The 23,849-nt window shown below is 37.2% G+C and overlaps 1 protein-coding gene and 1 long non-coding RNA gene across 3 annotated transcripts in view; both read left to right on the plus strand.

The window, feature by feature from the left end:
* LOC143880264 (uncharacterized) overlaps nucleotides 1-18,176 on the plus strand; it is a 33,040-nt gene extending 14,864 nt beyond the window's left edge. The window contains exons 2-3 of one of the 2 annotated variants that reach the window (XR_013251617.1): nucleotides 13,688-13,766; nucleotides 17,418-18,176. This is a non-coding gene — a long non-coding RNA (uncharacterized LOC143880264). Of the gene's footprint in view, nucleotides 1-13,687; nucleotides 13,767-13,952; nucleotides 14,337-17,417 lie in introns of those variants that run through there. The other variant, XR_013251618.1, reaches the window with a different exon arrangement.
* Nucleotides 18,177-19,240: 1,064 nt separating this feature from the next.
* Nucleotides 19,241-22,210, plus strand: LOC143880263 (protein LURP-one-related 5-like). The gene is made up of 2 exons (XM_077383103.1): nucleotides 19,241-20,110; nucleotides 21,678-22,210. Exons 1-2 carry the CDS (start codon nucleotides 19,859-19,861, stop codon nucleotides 22,068-22,070), a joined length of 645 nt encoding a protein of 214 aa, XP_077239218.1. The 5' UTR covers nucleotides 19,241-19,858; the 3' UTR covers nucleotides 22,071-22,210.
* The last annotated feature ends 1,639 nt before the right edge of the window (nucleotides 22,211-23,849 follow it).

Consider the following 23,849-nt stretch of genomic DNA (forward strand, 5'->3'; position numbering starts at 1 on the left):
TTTTTCAGGATCCCCACATGTCTTCCCAAATGTCCAGAACAAGAAGATCTGAAGATCCGCTGAGTCAAAAACCTGAAAGAGCGGCTTAAGCAAAAATTAGGATAATCTCACCTGTAGAAACACAACTGAAAATCATGTTTCTAGCAAAAGCTAAGGTGCAAACGGTCCGTTAAGTTAAAAATCTGCAAAAGACAACTTAATTGTTGGCAAGGCATACCTTCGAAATGACCAGATAAAGAATTCTTTGGTCCAAAACAAGATGAGTTAATACTTCAAACAATCTAAATGGTCTCTGGACAATGACTGAAAACCAGAGGCAGGGAACACCGCCTATGTGTAAGAACATTTAAACTCATCTATCTAGGGTTTCGACTTAACTAAATAAATCAAAAGTATTTGTTTTAGTAAAATCGAGTCTCCCTTCTTTCCTCCCTATATGGGAATTCAGAAAAGAAAAACTCCTTTTCCTCAGCTAAGTTGCCTACGCAGCAAAGGTAATCATACGTTAAAGAAAAATACGACGAATTCTCCTATCTCAGAAGATCCAGCTCAGTACTCCAAGTACAGGTCTCAGAAAGTCAAGATCCAGCTCAGTATTCCATGTACAGAACCAAAATGTGCAGAAGAATGTAACGTCACAATCAGGGACGCTCAGAATGTGCCTTCCTCTCAAAATTGCTATCTTTATTTCTTACCATGTATTAACTTTTTCTTGTCTATGGGAATAAATACACTAGGGGCATTTTTTTATTATTAGAGATAAAAATGTGACTAAAAACACAAAACGCATGATAAAATCATTAAAGAAACCATGCCGGGGCATTTTGTATTATTAGCCTTCGCTAATAATGCAAAATGTTTAAAATCAAGATTAGCCTTCGCTAATAAATGCAAAATGCTCAAAATCAAGATTAGCCTTCGCTAATAATGCAAAATGCTAAAAAAATCAAGTTGTTTAACTAGGGGCATTTTTGTATGAATACCCATCTAGGACCATGGTTTTAAATTTCGACCGAAATCCGAAATTTCGGTGGAGACTGACACCGAAATCGATCAAAACCGAAACGATGATGTATTTCGATCGAAATTTCTGTTTTTCTGAAATTTGACCCAAAAAATCTATTTTTTTAATATTGAATAAAATATTGGTTTGGGCTTTTGTACCAGATTTCGACCGAAATTTCAAAATTTCAGGGTCCGAAATTGGTACCGAAACCGAAATTTTAAATCTTGTCCAGGACAGATGTATATTTATATAAAAATACTCTTTATTTCAATACAAACTACACAAACAATTGTAGATAAAAGCAAACAAGTCAAAGCTGGTCTATATATATATATATGTGTGTATGTATTTCTGATCAATCCAGAAGATAAAATACATCTCATTCCCAACTGGGGGAATCAAAAATCATTATTTATCAGTAGGGTCTGTCAAACCTGCTCCCGAGGATCTTGGACTACATCTGAGGCGGACGACGGGTCTACTCTCAGCTTGGAAACCGAAGACATCCTTGACTCTCAAGATCCCTCAGCTGGCCTTTCTCCAGGGTGTTGCTCTAGCAAGCTCACTATCAAATCAAGGAGTTCCGGAACTTCTGCCGTTTTCAGCTCGTTTCGCTGATGTTTCATCCGTTGATTCCCGGAATCTTTCAGTGAGGAATCAATCAACTCTTTGGGCACTCCCTGAGTCTTCCAAACACATTTATTCGATGTCCTCCCCGTAGAGTTGAGTTGTTTTTGCTCATGAATAACCAAGGATTCATATATCTTTCCCCTTAGGGTCTGTATAAAGCATGTTCAAGGCAACCAAGCCTCCCAAAAATCTTTTCCATTGGGATTCTGAGACCCTTGGAGACAACCCAATATATCTTGCAGCATCTGTGGCAGAGTCCACTCACTCCAAATGAGTCTCACACCATGTCAAAATCTAATCCAGGGCACGAAATCGTCCCGATTTCTCCCCAGCTGAGTGTATCAGCATTCACTCCCCATTGGAAATATTCCGAGGCAATTGTCTGCCATCCGAAGCCTCTCTAACAGAGTCTGGTTTATACTCTAATGTCACGCAAAGATTCTAATGAAATTCCTCGCCATCGTGACACTAACCCAAAAGATTGGTAAACCCTGGTTTATCTCTCGCAAGATCAAAATACTAAAGCCCTTCTCCCCAATAGAGTCAAGATAAACAAATGTTTGTTAGGTGCTCTCTGAATGAGAACCCTTGCTCAGGCAATCCGTCTGTCAACGGATTCATCAAATCATGGTAAAAAATGACCGATTCCGACACTGATTGATGGATGTTTACATCCCCTTCAGAATCAATTCTCCAAACAGTCGGTATAACATCAGCTCCCTCGAGAGTCGTTCAAACCTAGATCTACTATCACCAATACCCCACATCCCCACAGAGTCGTTCAAACTTAGTCTTTTAACAAAGGATGTATGTTCCCAGATTCTCCAACATGATATACCCAGCGGAGTTTGCAACCAAATCCCCAGCGGACTTTGTACCCAAATCTTCAGCGGAGTTTGCAACCAAACCTCCAGCAAAGTTTGTACCCGCGTCCACATCAAAGTTTGTACCCGCGTCCACAACAGAGTTTGTGACCAAATCAGGCATTCAAAACCAGCAAAAACCCCATGAGGTATCATCCCCAGCAAGATTCTTTCGAAATGTTTTCAAAACCAGACTAAACCCATCTTGAACACGGTATCTAATCTGAGCTAAACCCTTTCGACGCGTTAGCTCTCCAGGGTAAACCCGTCTGAACACGGTAGCCCTTTCAAACCAGACTAAACCCGTCTTGAACACGGTATCTAATCTGAGCTAAACCCTTTCGATGCGTTAGCTCTCCACGGTAAATCTGTCTGAACACGGTTGCCCTTTCAAACCAGACTAAACCCGTCTTGAACACGGTATCTAATATGAGCTAACCCCCCTTTCGACGCGTTAGCTCTCCAGGGTAAACCTGTCTGAACACAGTAGCCCTTTCAAACCAGACTAAACCCATCTTGAACACGATATCTAATTTGAGCTAACCCCTTTCGACGCGTTATCTCTCCAAGGTAAACCTATCTGAACACGGTAGCCCTTTCAAACCAGACTAAACCCGTCTTGAACACGGTATCTAATCTGAGCTAACCCCTTTCGATGCGTTAGCTCTCCAGGGTAAACCCGTCTGAACACGGTAGCCCTTTCAAAACGCAAATCTTGATAAGTTATAATCATCACCCTACTCCTGTACCTTTTCCTTTTGATTACATTTCCAGCTTTTGGCAAGCTAAAGATATGAAGCGGTGTTCCCTGATTGTGGTCATCTTAGAGGTCTCTCAGAGCCTTGTTTAAAGCATACGATCAGGATCAGGGAAACAATTGCCTCTTTTCATCTTTTCTTGCTCTTTTATCGCTTTATTCCAGTTGTGTATTTACAAAACGAGAATGGGTGAGTTTCATTATAAGATCTCCGGCTCACTTAGCCCCCAGGTCTTGTGATGTAAGCCCCTCTACCTGCAGTTTTTACTTTACACACTGTGTTTTCTTTCTTTTACTTTTTGCAATTTACAGCTTTCTGCACAAGTAAGGTACGACGTTGAGATGTCACAACATTCGTTCCGCTACGGCCGATACCTTGTGACATAAATCCCTCTGACTTGCTTTTTTACTTTTTGCACTTTACAGCTTTCTGCACAAGTAAGGTACGAGGTTGAGATGTCACAAGACTCGTTCTGCTACGGCCGATACCTTGTGACGTAAATCCCTCTGACTTGCTTTTTACTTTCTGCAATTTACAACTTTCTGCGCAAGTAAGGTACGTGAAATGCAAGTGTGACAACCGAAAGGTGGGGGGGTGAATTGGCTATGTAAAAAATCTTGGCTTAATTAGGTGGATTATTAAAGTTGATTTACTAATTAAGTAATTATTAGTCTAACCCTTGTTCAAATATGCATAATAATGAAAGCTAGGGTTTAGACATTTCTTTATCATGCATTCACTAACCCTTGTTCAATTAAAACATAAATAGAGTTAGGGTTAGAGTTTACCAATCACCACAGCTGCAAGAGAAGGAGAAGAAGAGGCATCCACAAGGAACACAAGATTTATAGTGGTTCGGTCTATCACAAGACCTACTCCACTCTTCCAGGTTTATCTCTTTGGGTTTCTCAACTAAAAATAAGGTTATTCAATGGCAAACCTCCAAGCTGTACAAACACCTTCTCCAATCTCCAAAGGGGACAAACCCTTTCTGCACGAAGCCTTGCGAAGGGACACTCCCTCTTACACCGGATTCTCCTTTCTTACCGGGCCGAATCGGAGACCCTCAATACAATGAAGAAATAAAAATAAGAACTCTCTCTTTGCCTCTAGATAGGCGGATTACAAACAATGTAGCACACAAACTCTCCAAAGATAGAAAATGTAAAAGCCTAATGGAGATCCTCTTGATAGAATGTAAAAATACAAGTTCAAAGAGGTTAAACTTTTGATATGAAAGTTTTAGCTCAAAAGAATGGGATTTAATCTTTTAAAAGGTTCAAAATCTTGATTACAAAGGTTTGGATAGTGGATATATAGCCCTTGAAGAAATATGACCGTTTGGTACTTCAACGAGGCTTCGTCTTCGCTTCGATCAACTCCTCTGATCCGCGTATGCATAGCTTTGGCGCTTGGAGCGATCACCTTCCTTGAGTTTGTAATCGTACTATCAAAACCAAATCAGGAAAAAATTATATGTAATCATACTCAAACAAAAATATCTACAACTTTGTAGTTAACCAAAATTGCTAAAAATGAGTGTATATCACACAGTAATCCAAAGAATCTCAAAATACAAGATTAAACTTACAATTTAAAAAAAATTCTTCTCTTTTTCCACTTCCTTGTAATCAAACTTTGGTTTTAAACACTTACAAACCACAAATAAAATAACATACATTTTCTCAACTTTTTACATGAATTTCTCTTGAATATTTTCCAATTTTCTCTTCATTTTTCATAATTAATAGGAATTAATATGGATTTATAAGCTTTGCATGAGAGAGAGATGGCACTTGGATTTCCAAGTGTCATTCTCCTCTCTCTCCCAGCCATGCTATTGTTTAATATCCAAAATGTCCTTGACTAATACATTTAGTCTTTTATTAATTACACTTGTGTCCCGTGTGAAGTTACAAAAATACCCTCTTAGCCTTTTATTAATTACACTTGCGTCCCCTAGTGAAGTTACCAAAATACCACCTTAACCTTTTATCAATTACACGTGTCCCCTACTGAAGTTACCAAAATACCCCTCTAGCTTAATAATTAAATAGATCAAATAATAAACAGTAATCTCACTTAATCATTCTTATTGTTCTTATTAACCACTAATCATAGTTAACCTTCCTAATCACGATTAAAGTAAATAATTACCAAATTAGGTTTATGTGGGACCCGATCTCATGAGAGGGTCGCGAGCGCGCGAGCCGCTTCACTCTCTCTTGGTCTCTCGTACCCACGCGAAAGGCGTGTGCTTTTTATTATTGATTTTAATTACCCAACCAAGCAGGCAGCAACCAAGCCATAAGGTGCAAACAAACGTGCAACCCAGTACCCATAAGGGCAGGGGTAAGCCGCCGAGCCTAGCAATGTGTGATTTAATTCATCTTTTCCGTGAACTTGGGATCACTAAGGCAATCTGAATTCCACACAAAAGAGAGTGACAGAGTCACCACCTAGATGAGGGATCTAGGACCCATAATTGACCAGAAATCTAGACTCGTTACCTGGTTACGAGAATGGAAGGTATGGGGAGTTACCACCACATGCACCATTCCTGCCTGATAATCGGTCTTCAATTCCAAAAGTTAACTCTTTTGAATTTCTTTTAAATGGCTCATTTAACTCTATATTAATATGCGAACTACGTGACATGCATCCTAAGATCTAATTTCAATGTAATCCCTAAATGTGTATCTTGATTTTCTTACTTTGTTTGAATTTAATCTAAGCGAAAGTTCTCATAAAATTCTAATTTAATGGAAAGCCCTAAGTGATTTTATTACTTTTAATTTAAGGATTAATGTACAAAACCCCACCACTTATGTGTGGAGCCGATTCGGGCTTGGTATGCCACTTAAGTATCCAAGTTGCCTACGTATCCCAGCCTCACTGGAATCAGAGTCGATCGTAGTTCAGTGCACCTGAACTAAGCTACTTATGCCTAACTCATCTAAGACACCGATCTAGACTGGATTGACTGTTTTACAGTTTAAGAGAAATTATTTAGTTCAAGTTGAGTAGATTTTATTATCCTAGGACTCCATCTAAGATGCTATATCGTCCTATTTAATTGCAAGACATCCCTTTGACTAATGCAGGTGAACCTACATCCTAGGTAACAGGGCTTATCCTATGGGAAAAAGGGGTGACTAATGTAACTAGATCTATTGGCACGGTTGCTATCCATAGCAAACGATCGTGATGAGGCTGGACTCCTAATTCTAGGACTCCCTAAAACCTAGGACACAACGAGACGTAAGTGTTCCTAAGGGGCCCTAAAGGTTCCTACGATAGGAGACCGTAATCAAACGGCTCCTAAGACGCGGATCGAGTTAATTCGATTTGTTAAACTTAATGATTTTCGATTTTTGAGGATTTTCGATTTCTAAACATCTAAGGAATACCAAAGGCTCTATGATTCGCAAGTTTCGGCCTCGAATCGCAACCAGGGAAGGGAATCGTGCTCTCAACACTTGTATAATTTAGTACGTAAATTATAGTATCTTATTGCCTGGCATATTTCTCAGGATTTCCGTGGACAGTGGACCTCGGAGCCAATATCATACTATAATTTACGCACTCCAATTATGCAGGATTAATCGCAATTAGTATACAATTACGGTTGCGATCTCGGCAGTTAGACTATCGCGGTATAGTGAATTTACAATGGAGATCTATGAACCCTAAGGTTTCTGTTTCAAACAAGTTAGGGATTAAATTCATGATGTAAAGTTAAGATTTGTTGGAGGTTTTTACTGACTTTTGTGTTGATTTGCTATTAAATTATGATTTAATATCATTAAGACCAGATTGCTAGGATTAGACAGAAACCCTAAGCAATCAAACCCCAAATCAGCTGAAACTTTTCCAGTAACAAGATATGGATGATTGTGGCTTACTGGAAAAATTTCATGAATTATCATTAAGATTTGATATCAATTTTCGATTTTCAAAATTTAAATCAGATTATAGATTAACACAGCAACTTATAGCATATCAATTTCAAATTAATCTAAACTTTCACAGAATCGAGATTTAGATTATTATAGCTTACTGGAAAACTTATATGAATTGTCATTAAGTTTGATATCAATTTTTAATTTTTCAAAATTCAAATCAGATTATAGATTAACACAGCAACATATAGCATATCAATTTCAAATTAACTTAAACTCTTACAGTATAAAGATAATCATGATCTTAGACTACTGTATGACTTTCATGGATTTTTATTACGATTTGATGCCCATTTAAATTCACACAAAAATCAGATGAAACCAAAGAATTACTTAAAAAGCAAACCTAATGGTATTCTAAAATCAAATAAAAACTTCCAGTAGATATATAATAGATTATAAATTTTCTATCAAAATTTTGAAAACTTAAAAATTAAATCTCCTCATAGGGCGTTAAAACTCGTTTATTAAAATAAATTGTAAAACCTTATCAAATTTTAGAAAAATTAATTGAAAATATTTCTCTAACATTCAGTAACCAAAGTTACTGGTTTGTAAAGAAAAATCTTGAAAATATATTAATTTAATAAGAAAAAGAATTATGGCATGTAAAACCGGGAAGCGATTAAAAAACAGTAAAAACCATATCTGTTTTAAAATATTTTTCAATGGAAACTTCCATTTATTATTAGGCTTTAATTCTAGAAAGTTTCATCAATTTTTAAAACGATTTGGTATTTATTAAAAATAGCCGAAATTTAAAATAATTAATAATCTGATTAAATAAACTCCAAAAAATATGAAAATTTTTGGGTGATCTAAAAACCTTGTAGAACTACTGGAAACAAATTTTCACTAAATTTGGACATGATTTGATATACTTTTGGCTCCATTCATCAAGAAATAACCCTTTTCGGGGTTATTTTTTGAAAAATAGAATAAAAAATAAAACGGCCGAACCGCGGTTGGAAATTAAGTTTCCAGTAGTTTTGTATTTTATATAAAACCCAGAAAATATCAGTTTTTAAAAAAGAACCATGTTTTCAAACACTTGCTTTGATAATCTAATTTAAATCCATATTGAATAAAAACAAAAGAAAACCATTTTTAAATGGAGGAAAATTAATTTTTGGATCAAATTTTGGATTTTGAAAACTTATAATCTATATTATAACATACTGGAATTTCAAAGAAAAACTCGTTGATTTGATCCATCAAAATTAAAACCCTAGCATGTTTTTTCTACTTCACAAAGATGAAGAATCCTTACCGTTGATCGCGATCCTTGTCTCTAGGGTTGGTGATCCAAGATATACGCTTTGTCCAACCCTTTAATACGCTAAAAAAGATCCAAAGAACACTCCAATAATCCTTGATTGTGTGATGCCTTATGCTCTGTTTGGTTGCCGGGTTTTTTTTGTTCCCGGGAGTTATGTGGGAGAAAAAAATACCCTGGGAGATAGGTGGGGAAAAAAAAAGTCCTGGAAGTATCCTAGTAAAATAAAAATCCCATGTTTGGTTATGTGAGAGAAAAAAATACCCTGGGAGATATGGTGGGAGAAAAAAAAACCTTTGTTTGGTTGCTTGAACTGTTGGGTAGAAAAAAATTCTTCTCAAGCTTATTTTTGGTTCCTGAGTTTATTTTGGTTCCTGGGATTATCTTGGGATGGGATGAAAAGGCAATCATTACAAAAGTGGGATTAAAAAATTCACCCCACAAGTAATCATTACAAGAGTGGGATTAAAATAAACCTAGTGCTAAAAGGCAACCAAACATGGGATGGGACCAAAATTTAACTTACTCTCCCACAAAACTCCCCGGCACAAAAAAAACTCGGCAACCAAACAGAGCATTAGAGAAGAAGAAGGAATTCAAGAATTCCTTTTGTGAAGAACACTTGAGAGAGAGATGAACACACTTCAAGAGAGAAGAGGTTTTTTTTTTTTTTTTCTTGGGAGGAGAGAGAAAAATGACGAATTTGGATTTTTTTCAATCTTTTCTAGGATTGTTTGCTTTGATTTTTATACAAAAAAAGCTAGGGTTAAGAGAGAAATAGTAATTTCCAATGTGAGAGCTCCCTTTTTGGCTTATTTCCAATTTTCCCCTCTTGCTTTCTTTCTTTCTTGTTTCCAAATTGGATTTGATTTCAATCTTAATTTCTTGTCAATCAAGACATGCTATTCTCATTCCACATTGCTTCTTTGGAAGAAAACTTTTTTAAGCAATCATTCCTCTTTTCCTTCTTTTTATTTTTTATTCTTTTTTTTTAAAATTTTTCTTTTAACAAATATGATGTCACAAAAATATGATGTCACAATTGTGACATCATCAAGGATGGGTGCTCAACTCATGTGGGTCAACCATGTGGGCCGCCCACCATGGTGGTTGACCCATATGGGTGAACCCACATGAGCTCCATCTTTGCGGGCTTTAGCCCAGTGGGCCATTTCACATGGGTTTCGGGTTTTTCCGTAAAAAATCAATAAAATCTTTCTAAATTCAATATTCTATATATGGACCCAACCCATTTGACATTTATGGTGCATCCCTCACACATGATCGGACCATCTTTTTTGAAAAATAACTTTTCGGACCAAAATGCCCCTATTTGACTGTTAGACATCCAAATGTGACCAAAATACCCTCAGATTGGTTCACCCCTAAAGGGAAAAAATTAAAAATGGAAAGTCTTTGTGGTCAAACTTCAAAAATAGAAACTTTTAAAATTGGGTCCTTTCGGTGAGCAATATTAAACATGATCATTTGGTATCCCCTGAAAATACCCAAAATGCCCTCAACACTTAGAATTTTCAAATCAAGCGAAACTCCTGAGAAATTCTAAATTTAGCAGGTTTTCCAAAATTCAGGAAATCATTTATAATCTCTCAGACATATTTCGGGGATCAAAAGAATTACACAGGAAAAGACCAAATTACCCCGAGGTGCTAGAATTTCGCAAGACTAGGGAAAACCATGAGAAATTCTAAAAATAGCAGATTTTTAAAAATTTATGAACGGACTCAGGATTTCTTAGACACAACTTAGGGACCAAATAGGATATGTTTGGAAATGTCTAAAATACCCCTGAAGTGCAAGACTAAGAGAAAATCTTGAGAGATCTAAATTTAGCAGGTTTTCCAAATCTTACGAAATTACTCCTAATCCATCAGCCGTACCCTCGAGATGGTTTTGGACATATGAGAAATGATTGAAATATCCATAAGATGATAAAAATGTAGAAGCCCCATGAGTTTATAAAAATAACAGCTTTTTTCAAAATTTGTAAAATCACTCAAGATTTCTCAAATATAACTCGTGGGTCAAATGATACACATCGGGAATGACTAAAATACCCCTGCAGTGCAAAATAGGCAAAAATAAGGGAAACCCTGAAAATTTTAAAAATAGCAGGTTTTTTTAATTTGCTTGGAAACTTGAACTTTCATCTTCCAGAGGCCAAAGGAACCCCCTAGAGACCTTCAGGATCGCGAATCAACTTCAAAACTCTCATAATGAAATGAAATCTACCCTAAAATGCATGGATGCCTAATCTAATGCTGAATACGGATTCAAAACTCGATGATACTACCGAATCTTTTGCTTTTTAAAGCGTAGCAAAATGGGGGTGTCTACAGTTTAAAATACAAGTTCAGGGTATTTCAAGACCCATGTCCACATGCCCCATGTGGTGTGCCAATTTCAATTTGGAATTCAAATAATATTTGGAATATTAATGCTAGATTTGTTTTTCAAATTAAAGCAACACATGTGATGAAATTGGAAAGAGAGAGAGAAAGAAAGATTGAATGAAGGAAATTGGAAACTAGAGAACCAAATGGGGCAACCAAGGGTTTATTAGGCAGCAAGCAAAGCCACCCTTGGACGTCCCATTTGGGTTTCCAATTGTGGGGTTGCTTGCTTTCCCAAGTAGTGTTTCCAATTGTGACTAGTTTTCATTGTTTTTTGGATTTCTCTAAAAACTTTGGATTAAGCATATGAAAATTGAAAACTCTATAAATACAAAACATATTGCTGGAGTTTTCTACAGCTCTTCCATAATTTCATATGCTGAAAATTGGTAGAGACACCCCAAAGTCTTTCTCTTCTTCTCTTTCAATTCCATCAACTACTTTTATCTTTTCTAGGTCAAAGACAAAAATACCCAACCAAGCTCCATTGATCTAAATACATATTCCTATATTATAATCTGATTTAGATTAGATTATAAAGTGAACAAAGAGTTGTACACAAGATCCTTTGCGCAACAAAAAGAATCCTTCGATTCAAATGCGGTTTTGCATCAATTAGATAGCCGGAGAATTTTCGAGGAGTAGATCAAGCGAACGAGTTCTTTTCTACATAAAAGGTATTTATATTTTTGTTTATTAAATCACCATAAAATCAATTAGTCCATAGGGGTCCTGGGTTAGAGCAAATTTTTTGTTCTACACTGTTTATTCTTCCGCAACGTGTAGCGATTTTGCTAGGGGTTTTTCAACCTTTCTAACAATTTTCACCCCCAGGCAAGATCGTCATGTGCAGCGGAACAAAGAACTCCCAAAGAACAAAACTTTTTCTAACTATCTTGCCCTAAACCTAGGATCCTAGGGTCTAGATGATCTGATGGTGATTAAATAAATACAAAGGGAAGATATTATATCTTACTTGTTGATTTGATTAACATTTACTACCAATCTTTGCTTGATCTACTCCTCCTACGACTATGATTGTTCTCAACGACGCGGCTCCGGAAGTTGAACCGATGGATTCCTTTTGATAACACAAAGGGAATAAGAACAACTTTTGTTCTTCAAATACTTTTGATATAGATCAGAAGTAAAGGTATTTCTCACTTAGATTTATGGAGCTTTGGTGTTCTTTTGTGCAACTCCAACTAGAGGTGCAAAACTAGAGAGAAGTAGAGAGAGAAATCAAGAGAGATGAGAGAGAGGAAGTTAAAAGGACTCTTCTATGAGAGGGGACGGATAGGTGAACGAAATTTCCAACCCCTATTTATGCATTTTGAGGTAGACTTTTCATATTTCAGGTGTCTTTTGACCTCTCCCAAGTCTCCTTTCAATTCTCTCTTGCTTGACCTTTCAACTTCCCAAGCAAGAATTAATTCTTTTATATATAAATGTCTTTTATTTATTGCATAACTTAAACACCTTCATCCAATAGGATTAAAGCTCCAATTTAATAATTCGAAATTCCCAAAATACCATTTAGTTAACACTTAACTAATTTGGTATTCCATATACGTCCTATGGTGCATACACCAAATGAACTATGTAAATCTTTTCCCTTGTATCTAATACAACAGATCCAATATGTCCGTTCATTCTAATAAATACTAGAACCTTATCCTAGAAGGACGTAAACGGGCCATACGAGTAATGAGTGGGATCGTCGCACAGATCCGACGGTCAATCCTACAAAAATCTAGAGGTGGGCGCCACTGCGATCTCGCTTCATAGTAAAACTACAATCACATTGGATTCGTGGACTCCATCGAGACATAACCCGGAAGATGACCGTAAGATCGTCATACCCCTAACCACATCTAATGTGCAAGTCCCTTCTCCGATCTACATCAAATGAGTTGGGTGCTACAGGGTGTGGACATCCACTACCCCCAAGCTCACTCACGGTATACCTTCCAGTTAAGCGTTTAGGTCCGCAAATGTATTTGCAAAATCATTTTAAAAACATGCAACTTGTTTTAGAACACCCTTTGATAATACATTTATCAAATCCACTTGTCCAGGCTATTTTATAGGCCTACTGCTCTGACCGAAACTGTAGATGTCATTCCTTATAAATTAGGGCAGTGAATTCCATGTTGGGTATCCCTTTTGGCCTCGAGGGTTTATTCTAAGATCCAGTACTACCCGAATGTGATCCTTAGAAGAACCACTGTAAGATAGACCAAAATCCTAGAACGGGCCCACAGACCAATATGACCCCTCAGGTCAAAGGACATTTAAAGGGTTTTGTCTGGGTAGAATAGCCTTACTAACTCCTGTCCACAACTATTCTAATATGATCTCGTTCAGTGCGTGATCCAATCATCACACTCACTCTTCTTGATTAGGGTCCACTACCCGGATGACTTTAGTACGCCATCCCACGACACGTGCATATAGGAAAAACTGGTGCTGGTTGTGTATAGGAAGAGATGTCCAATATCGACCCCAACCAGGAACATTTAAGGTCTGCAAAGAACCGGAATTCCATATCTCCCTGCTCCTTAGGATCTGTGAATCCTTGAGCATGATATTCCTACTTTGCTATCTAGAGATGAATATGTGTAGGAAAATAAGCACATCATACACATTCGAATATGATATACCCAATATATGTCATGAAAGGTAACTATTACTTATAAATGAAATGCAAAAGATACAAAATGTACTGGCTTTTAGGGCACATAGTCTAATATTTACAACATCCTCTGTCCTTTTCAGAACATCGACACTACTCAACCGCTAAACTCTTAGTTTCGTCAACATTATTCAAGCAGGGATGTGATGACTATTTATAAAGGTACCTTTCATTATTAAAAACTCTTTCTTTTTCACAAAAACCTATTATCAAACTAATTTGGAATCAAAGCAAATCAGTTTTGAAAAAGATAGAAATCCAATTTCTTATCTTTGAAGCTACCAATAAATAGTTTACTAAGATTAATTCCCTACTTCCAGAAAAATGCTAACTTAAACAGTCCTACAGTCTCTACAGCAACTTTTTGCATCGTTCCGACTTGCAGGAAGAGCTTCCCTTTGGTCAACCTTCGTCCCTCCTTGCACCTCTGCAACACTTTGCAGACGTGTGGGATTGTACAAATATCTACACACTAAGGAAGAGCAGGAACAATCCAATTGGTTTCCGAAGTGAAAATCCTTTCACTGCCCTTGGGCGATTTTCGCCCTCGTTCTTTGCCACAGTATGTGGGCGCATATGTCACAGTTTCTAACCCACGATATTGTTTTGCATCACGCGGTTCACAGACATCAAGATATCACACTTGCCATGTCACAGTTGCCATGCCACTTTATGGAGATATCCATATCAATGGAACTCGGACCTGGTGCTCCAAGCACCCTTTGGTGATAACGCAGTTGGTTATTTTGTGCTCTGAGTACTTTAGTCCAGTACCTCCTAGGTCTACAAAGAACTTGAATATCATATCTCAACCCCAACCAGAAATCTTCTAGGTCTACAAAGAACTTGAATATATATCTCAACCCTAACCAGGAATCTTCTAGGTCTACAAAGAACTTGAATATCATATTTCCCTGCCTTTTAGGAATTGTGAATCCACAGGCATGATATTCCTACATTTCTACCTAAGGACAAGCCTGTGTCCATATAAGTAAGCACATCATACACTCCTTCATAGTACCCAATAGATGTCATGAAATGAAATTCTGTTAATAAATAGGATTTCAATACAACAATGCTTTTATGGCAGACCCTATAACCGTTAGCGGGCTAAAGACACACACGCTTAAGTCAGATAGTTATATTTCACAATGATTAGAGGAATTATTTGGAATATCAGATGTTAAAAAAATATATGAGTTGCTAGCAACCCTATGTATGCAAGAAATGGTACGGTGCTTGGCTCACATGGATGACTAATTTAATGTTAAAAACAATTCACATCTGCTTATCTTTTACCTGAACCTGCATTAGTGGGAACGCGCTTGCCGTACCGAGTTGCTGTCTACAAAGACTTTGGATAAAATAACAGAACAAGTGTGCCGCCCATGAAGGGATAAAATATTCTACAATCTCTCTCTCTCGTGAAGAAATAAAATACTCTCCTGAGAAGAGGTAAAATACTCTCTCAAATTAATCAATTGATAGTGTCAAGCAACTAGTTTGGTTTTTATTATGTGCCTAGACGGGTCCTGCTTGGGGTGGAATAAATTACTTCTTTATTTTAGAGAATAAGATTAGATCTTACCACATCGGATATATTTAGTAGTTGGGATATTTTAGGATGCTATATATTTAGTAGTTATGATATATTAGGATGCTAATTTAGATTAAGATAATCTTTATGTAGTTATTTCTCTTATTATCATAAGATCTTTCAAGATCTTTCTATGCTTATCTGTAAGTGTTTTATATAAGCACATATTACATTTAATGGAAATGAATGAAGAAATCATCTTAGAAATTGTGTCTTTTTGCACAAAGGAGGATTGATCCTTCCCTTGAAGTGGATCAAGAGGCTGATCTTCCCTCCAAGAAGATCAATCACGTTACGAACCATTCGGGTTCGTAACAGTTTTAGGTAAAAACTAGCTTGTGGAATATGGCAACCAACATTATAGGGTTTCTAAGGTCATGTCATGCTTCTTTCAATGCACACCCATTTTCCATTGCTAAACATAGAAAAAGATGTTCACAACTTCTGGTAGAAGGCATTTATTGATGGGAATAAGAAAGGAAAATTTAAGGGCTTTCTAGATGACTATTTACCAAATTAGATAATGGGTGACATTGAAATGCTCTCTCTCCATGAGCTTTTTATCTAGTTCAAACTTATAAATGGATGATGCAAAGCAACTAGTTTTGTTTTAGTGTGGAACATGTCATGCTCCATTCAATTCCCATTACAGGGTTTCTAGGTTCATGTCATGCGCCTTTCAATGTCCATTAGATGAAATGCTAAACATAGACGGAGATCTGAATAAGTTTAGCGTATGAGATTTGTTGATGAGAATAGCAAAGGGAATTTTAAGGATTTTTTAAATGACTAAATGCCAAATTAGATGATGAGTTAGTCACCTAATTATGTCCCTAGGGATGTCATTGCACATCAACGAGCAATCTTGTTTATGTATTATATAGCTTATCCAAACAATATTCTAGGTCAAAAACCACATGGTACTAGAATCTCATTTTACTAGTGACTACTAAGTGGTTTCTGACTCAAAACAAGGGGCTCTATATTAAGTTGTTTAATTAATTAACACCAATATTTTAATTACACAATCTATGTATTTAATTAACAAGGGGCCCTAAATTAATTTGTTTCATTAATTAGCACCAATATTTTAGTTGCACGATCTATGTGTTTAATTAATATTGAGAGCATAAGCAGACCATCAAACATCTACCTGTCATTCCAAAGTCTTTTCTTAAAACAAGTTTTATGTGATTAATACATTTTGTGCTACTTTATAATATAGGAAATTGAACTTTATTGTGGAAATAAAAGAAGAAGAAGAAACCTTTTGGAATAAATGCCGAGCATTACTTTCCTCTTTCTTACCCATGTTATCAAGCTATGGTAAGGCATGATTGTAAGCAACAGCCAAGTACAATTTATGTTAGGCAGCTGAAGTAAGGGAAACGGAAATGGTTGTCGAGATATCCGAGTATTCATCAATGGAAAAAAAAATAAAATCATCCACGAACATCTAACCCTCGCGTTGTTAATGAAATGTCTTAGGTAGCATTTTGATTGCCCAAATCTAGTGTCGGAATTGGATTCCCATTCCAATCCCGATTCTGACATTTCAGTTTAAATAAATGAATGGGTTGGTGGACACCTAATTTTGTCAAGGTGGTACTAATGATAGGTTGTAGTAAGGATGAGTCATATGACAAGCTCAAGGCCCCTGTTATCTTTCTCTCGATCTCGCTCGGGTTTGCAAAGCAAAAAATATTTCCCCAAAACGAATTTGTCCCAAAGTTAAAACCAAATGACCATATTCACACGGCACCCATCTTTTACGGCACAACCAAAAAGCTCTTTTTTACACGGCATTTAACCAAAAGTTAACTTTGAGCAAAAAACGTACGAAAATTATCCACACTGATTCAAAGCATGAAACTGGGTTCGTTGGATTCTCCTTGCTGTAAAGAGTCCAACAGATCTAACCAGGCGCGATTTGGAGTCCAAACGAAGGAGTTATGATCTGTCAAAGGTCCGAAAACCTCGAAAACTCCTGAAAACCTGACATGTGTCGGGGCAAATTGCAATTTTCTATTTAAAATCCCAAATTGCCATTTTCACTCAAAAATCCTATAAATAGGGGGGAGGGGTGTAAAAGTAAAAACTAGATCAAAAGATTCAGGTAAGATAAGATCAGGATCAGTTAAAAACCTCTGGATTTTCTTGTTTTTCGATTTTCCCAGAAAATATTTTCTGATATACCATATGTTTTACTACCAAAGAGATAGAGTAGAGGAAGAAACACTCAAGGAGCTTACCAACACTGGGCACTGGCATTTTGCCAAATTTCCAAGGACTCGGAGCGACACTACTTCTCAAGCATCATTGTTCTATTGAAGTTCGAAGAACTCGGAGCTACATCACCCAACAAGCGTTGTTATGATGCCGAATTTTCGGAGCCATACCCCTTTTTAGGTATATTTATACTATAGTTCCAACTTTCTGTATTTTAATTATAAAACTTCGTAGTAGGTATCTTAGGGTTTAGGGTCCTTTTGCCCTGAACACTATAGTGTAAATCCTTACATTTTTTAATAAACAGGATTACGTTCCCTCTCCTTATCTCACAACGCCGTCTCTGGTCCTATCATAGATAAAAGAGATAGAGGTGAGAGCCTAGCAATCCGACGGTGTTGGACAAACGGAGGAAACCAAAATCCCCTTTTCTTCGTTTCAATTATCGTATTATCCACATTGAGGCGGTCGCCACATGATTCGGGAGCAATCCCTTGAGGACCCGAATCATGTAGTAAAAACCTCGATTTCTAGAAACGCGAATCAATTATTTTTATTCTTTTAAAAATAGGAATTAAGCTTAATCATAATAAACGACAAAAGGTTAAAGTTTTTGCTAAAGTTCTCTAAAACTGCCAAGTCAAGTCAAGAGATCGGGTTTACCCGGGCATGAGGGGTGCCTAACACCTTCCCCGAATTTAACCATATCCCTTACTCAGATTTCTGTGAAGACCATGCTTTAAAATAAGAGTAAAATTACAAGTTCTAGGCTCTAACCTAAATGGTGACTCTGAGATTCTCTTTTCTGTGAAATTCAGATCTGTGTGTGTGTGTCTGCAATTGAAAACAAGGTGGAATAGATGGGGGAATGTATAGTGCCATCTGTTTTAGGCACAAGAGACGGTTTTATGATTCCAGCGAAACCAAAATAGGGAAGCCAATTCTGATTTCTTATAATTAATGCGCCCGTAGGCTACGTTCGGATTGCGAAAATAAAGAATCGGAATCGGTTTTGATTCTCCCCCGTAAACATAATTGGGAAAATAATGCTAACCCAATTATGGGAGAATTGAAAACAAGGTGGAATAGATGGGGGAATTTATAGTACCATATGTTTGAGGCGTAAGAGGTGGTATTCTCATTTCCGGCGAAACCAAAATGGGGAAGCCAATTCTGATTTCTGGTTCTGGCAATCCATATTAATGCGCCCATAGGCTACGTTTGGATTGCCAAAATCAAGAATCGGAATCGGTTCTGATTCTCCTGTAAACATAATTGGGAAAATAAAATAAAATTTATTTCAAAAAATTTAAAATAAAAACGTTTACTTATAAAATTCGAATAAATTTTCATTATGACGGGCGGAATTAGAATACCACCTCTTGGGGTGAGGAACGGATTCTAGCATTTTTTCCATTTTTTATTTCTGCAATAGTGTTATTTACGCCCCTAATTCCATTCCCTTTTGTCAATAACCCGGTGGAATCAGAATAGCATGTTGATTCCATTACCTGTGATTCCGGCAATCCCAACACAGAATTAGAGAATAAGTCATGAAGTACTGGCCATATGACAAATGTGTGAAGAAAATAATATCATTTTCTCATATAGTCCCTCGACCTAACGTAAGTAATCTAACATACGTACTGCAAATTGGAATATGACTAATTATCTGGTTTGCCTGTGATAACTACAGCTTTTTGGCAATTTTGTTCTAATAATTCAATTTGTAAACATGGGTAATTTTCTCAAGTCTCCGGTTGCCGACTTCCCTTTCCATGTAACATGATTTTCTACTAAGAGTCATAAAAACAAACGTAAAGAGCATTTCAAAGGTAACTATGAATCATAAAAAATTAAAAACAAACCTACAGATAATTGACTTTAAAAAGGTAACATCAACAGTAGCATACGATGACGAGGTGATCAACCATAGTCATACTTCTTTTTCCTTGGTGCCTTTATAAGTAGCATGGATTTTCTAGTTTATTGAATACAAGGTCATTGATGGCGGCATAAAGTTCAAAACCCACGTAGCTTCTCATCAAATGCTCATGTAAACCTTTAAATAATCTCAAAACAAATCCAATATTCGAGATGAAGGTAACTCTTTCCACGTCCTTCAATGAACATATATACTCATCATGGGATTTGCTAGCGTCCATCGTAGAAGGCATTTTGCGGATGGCGTGTTGCATGTCAGAGCAGCCATCTCATGAATGAAGACAAAATCTCTTGGAAAGTGAGCCCACGTGGTTGCTCTGACATGCAACAGGTCATCTGTGAAATGCCTTCTGCGTTGGACGCTAGCAAATCTCATACATCATATATAAAAGGCCAACCCCACCTCTCATCTTACAAAGGATTGACTTCTTAGGATCTCCTCCTTGTTTCTTCATCTTCGTTTTGTTCTTCTTGAACTTATAGTATGTCTAAAATATATCCCACACAAAATAAATACCATGCCAGAGGACCGATACCGGCGGATCAATCATCGGTGCTAACTGTGTGGAAGAAGTCGAGCATGGCGTTCCAAGGAACGGATGGGTTCTCGGTTTTCGACAAGGAGGGAAAATTGGTGTTCCGAGTTGATAATTATTCAAGGAAGAACCGGTGTTTGACAGGAGCACTTGTTCTCATGGATGGAGCTGGAAGGGCTCTATTCACTCTCAGACCTCAGGTAAGAAAGAGAGAAGAATTTAGTATCTGATTGTTTTATTGGAGGCACGTTTTGTGTGAAGATTTCCAATATTAATGGGAAGATATGAATCCTAGTTTTGTATGTGTAAGCAAAAACCACCAAGAACATATGGTTAGTTGGCGTTGAACGGTTGAACAAGTCCATTATTCTTTAAGCATGATTTTTGTCATCGTATCTGCAGCTTATGTTTTAGGCATCGAATATTTTGTCTGTTTAACTTAGATTTTGGTATCATTAGGAAGGTTTTTCGATTAAATTTATAATGAGTCCAAGATCACACAAATTTGATGTGATTTGAGGAAGTCATGGGCATTTTATGGATATGTTATATGTCTATTACAGAATTTCTATGTTAGGTGTATTTTAGTCAAGTTTTCAAATTTTATTTATGTTACTTTAGATGAACCGATGAAATTAATTGCTTAGGTCTTAAGATAACTTTTAGGATTTCTTTTTCTTACAGATAGATATCATCAAATGATTGTCATAAACTTCTCTGGATTATTGAATGAAAATTTGCCTTTAGGCTTTTGAGTTCTTTGCGAACTTTTGAGGAATTTACTGCATCGCACTAGGAAACTCGACTTCGACGGAATCGTAGTAAATATCACCCCTTTGACGGTGATTGAAGTATTCTATTCCTGGTGATCCAAGGGCCCCTTTTCTTCTTTATTTTGTGTATCTTGCCTCCGCTACTAGGCAACGAGGAAGCCCCAGTTTTGCGACTGCATCAGAGATATGCATTGAAACCCGTACAGTTACGTGTTGTTGTATATATGCATGTGCATGTATTTAAAAAATCTAGAGATGTGAGCACTCAAAAGAGACGTTGAAGAGTTTTTTTTTGCATAGCTTAGGATAGGAAAATGATATATGCGCCAAGTGTTTCAATAAATATGCGCTCCACTTGTTTGTCGGTCGTGTAATATTTAAAGGGTTTAAAGAGCTTTTTGAGAACCGTATTATCCTCTGAGCTCCCTTTAAATACTACATGACAAACAAGTGGAGCGCTTGTTTATCGAAACACCTTGGCGCAGATATCATTTCCCTAGGATATAGTGTATTTCTGATTTATAGTTGTAATTATTGTGACAACATTGCAATATTCTGGTAAAAAGTAAGTAATTATTGTAATGAAATCACGATATTATTACAACGGAAGATGATGTCTGCATTCCCTTGATTCAATATAATCACTCGTTTTATTTTAGAACTCTTTGATTGTTTGTTGACAGCTATCGGGAGTTGAAAGCAACTTGTAATATAAAGTGCTAGCATCAAACAAGGGTGTGTGGGTATCAATCTCCGAGCAACACCCAATTGCAGACTAGTTGTATTTTGTGGTTAATTGCATTGAGAAATTTTGGGCTCACCTTATTTAAAAAGGTGATAGCTATTGATAATACAAAATTAAAGAGTTCAGTGAGAATTGATAAGTCTATTTTATCAAAAGTTAGAGGCATACAAGTAAATAAAGTTGCTTTGAGAGATAAGAGTCAAGATTTATTGTAAATCCTAATTAATATATTTATAAATTTTGAAGCAGATTTTGAGTATGCATGATCAATGGAATGGATTTGAAGGAGATGGAGGATCAAAAATAAGGCCAAGGATGCAAAGCTTCTCTATGAGACGACGTTCAATACTCCAAAGGAACGATGCAGCCGACATCTTCAGGGGCGGCCCAGGCGACCATGTCCTGAGACCCGATTTCAGGATCGAGGGTTGCTTCTGGAGAAGGAATTGCAAAATAAGGGATGGCACGGGGGAGGTGGCCGCCGAGATATCTAGGAAGAAAGTGAACAACACAATTTTGCTAAGTGAAGATGTATTCAGCCTGGAGGTCCAGCCGGGTTTCGATTGCAAATTGATCATGGCCTTCGTTGTTCTTATGGATCGCATCGGTCGGAAGCCATTCGCCCCAGCCTTGTGTTCATGACCGCTGGAGGAAGATTCAGGCCACCGGAAAAAGTTGCAGTAGTTGACTTCTTGAGATTTACCAATGGCTCAGATACTGTACCACTAGTAGATATAGTGTTAAAGTAGTGTTACTTTGGTTTCATAGATGAAAAACAATTTGATTGTATATATATTTACATGATAAACAAACATCATAACTGTACAAAGCAACCTTCTTTCCAGGGCTGCAACTCGGGTCGGGCGGGTCGGTTTTTGGAGAACCCAACCCTACCCGAGAAATATCTCGGGTCAGGTCGGGTCGGGTTATTTTCCGGAAAACCCACGATTCCCAAACCCGGCCCTACCCATGATAAATCTCGGGTCGGTTCGGTTCGGGTCGGGTTTTTTCAGGTTGAAGGAATTTTTTAAGGAAAATTTTTGTTTGGCAAGGCAACTCAACTCATAGAAGCAGAAATTACACTCACATTACACTTGAATCAAACAATGATGTAATTACACTCACATTACACTTGAATCAAACAATGCTGTAATCAAACAATGTTGTAATTACAATCAAACAATGCTGAATCAAACACTTGAATCAACTCAACTCATAGAAGCAGAAATTACTCACATACAGTAACAGTGGGTGCGTGGGTTTTCACTTTTAACTTTTAACTAACAATAGAAAAAATGTACACACTATAACTTATGTAACTCGGGTCGGGTCGGGTCGGGCCCCTTCAAACCCGGCTCGACCCAAGATTCATGCGGGCTTTTGAATGCTCAACCCGGCTCGACCCGAACCCATGAAACCTGAACCCAACCCAGGGTATTTTCGGGTCGGGTCGATGCGGGTCGGGTAAAACACGGCTCGAGTTGCAGCCCTACTTCTTTCCATAAATAATGGCTTATTCTCCTTTCTACACCATAACCTGTTCTACTCTTAAGTACAAAATATTAAAGATGCATGATTCGATTCCAGTCTGTCCCACGTCATCAGTCGCAAAATTACTTGCGATCTACAGCTGGACGATCTGGACCATCCATCTGCAGGACGATTGCTTCATTTTAATACAATGTGATGTGCTCGCTGTAGTACTATAGCGGGTTCTTCATTAGAGCGATCCAAAGCATTCATAAGAGGCACGCTTTGGATCTCCGATGGCCCAAAAATCAAGTCAATCATGCAATAGTAACATCGAATAATGTGTATATTTTGTCATTGAATATGATCGTTGTCTCTAATCCTAAACCATAAATCCTGAACATATATTATTAATTAAATGAGGAATGCTAAACGCAGGGGCACCCTTGCGAAAATGGGATGAAAGGGCGCCCCCATTGACTGCCCATCATCAAAGTGCATTAAATAAGATGAAATGTCACAGAACATTTAATGCACTTTGGTGATGTGCAACCAATGAGGGTAGCCATTCATACCATTTTTGCAAGGGCGTCCTTGAGTTTACCACTCCTCTAATTAAATTTTTAGTCGTCCAAGTTCAACTACAAAAGAAACATTCTTTAGTTGTTAGAATTGCACAATTGGCTTGGTTTTGGGGCTAAAAGAGATCCAAACCAAGACCTCTAGAAGGAAGGTCTCTAATTATTTTATTATTTTTTATTTTTTAGTACTTAAATTTTAGGGATCCACCCTCACATGTTCTGATAATAGCACTACATTATATTAATTACTTTTCTGATTAGCTGTTGATAGCTGCTGACCTCCCATTTTGTCCACCACAAACCAACGTTAGTTTGTCGCGATGACGACTCTAATGACAAGCAACTTTGTTACGGTCAAAATCAGTAATAA

This window comes from Tasmannia lanceolata, unplaced genomic scaffold (genome assembly GCF_043159265.1).
Source record: "Tasmannia lanceolata isolate RefF3 unplaced genomic scaffold, GAP_Taslan_0.1 ptg000006l, whole genome shotgun sequence".
Classification (NCBI taxonomy): Eukaryota; Viridiplantae; Streptophyta; class Magnoliopsida; order Canellales; family Winteraceae; genus Tasmannia; species Tasmannia lanceolata.

Excerpts from the sequence above, each read along its gene's own strand:
- LOC143880263 (XM_077383103.1), top strand. The coding sequence starts at position 19,859 with ATGTCTAAAATATATCCCACACAAAATAAATACCATGCCAGAGGACCG. Across the intron at positions 20,111-21,677 it reads TATTCACTCTCAGACCTCAG|ATTTTGAGTATGCATGATCA; the intron begins GTAAGAAAGAGA and ends ATTTTGAAGCAG.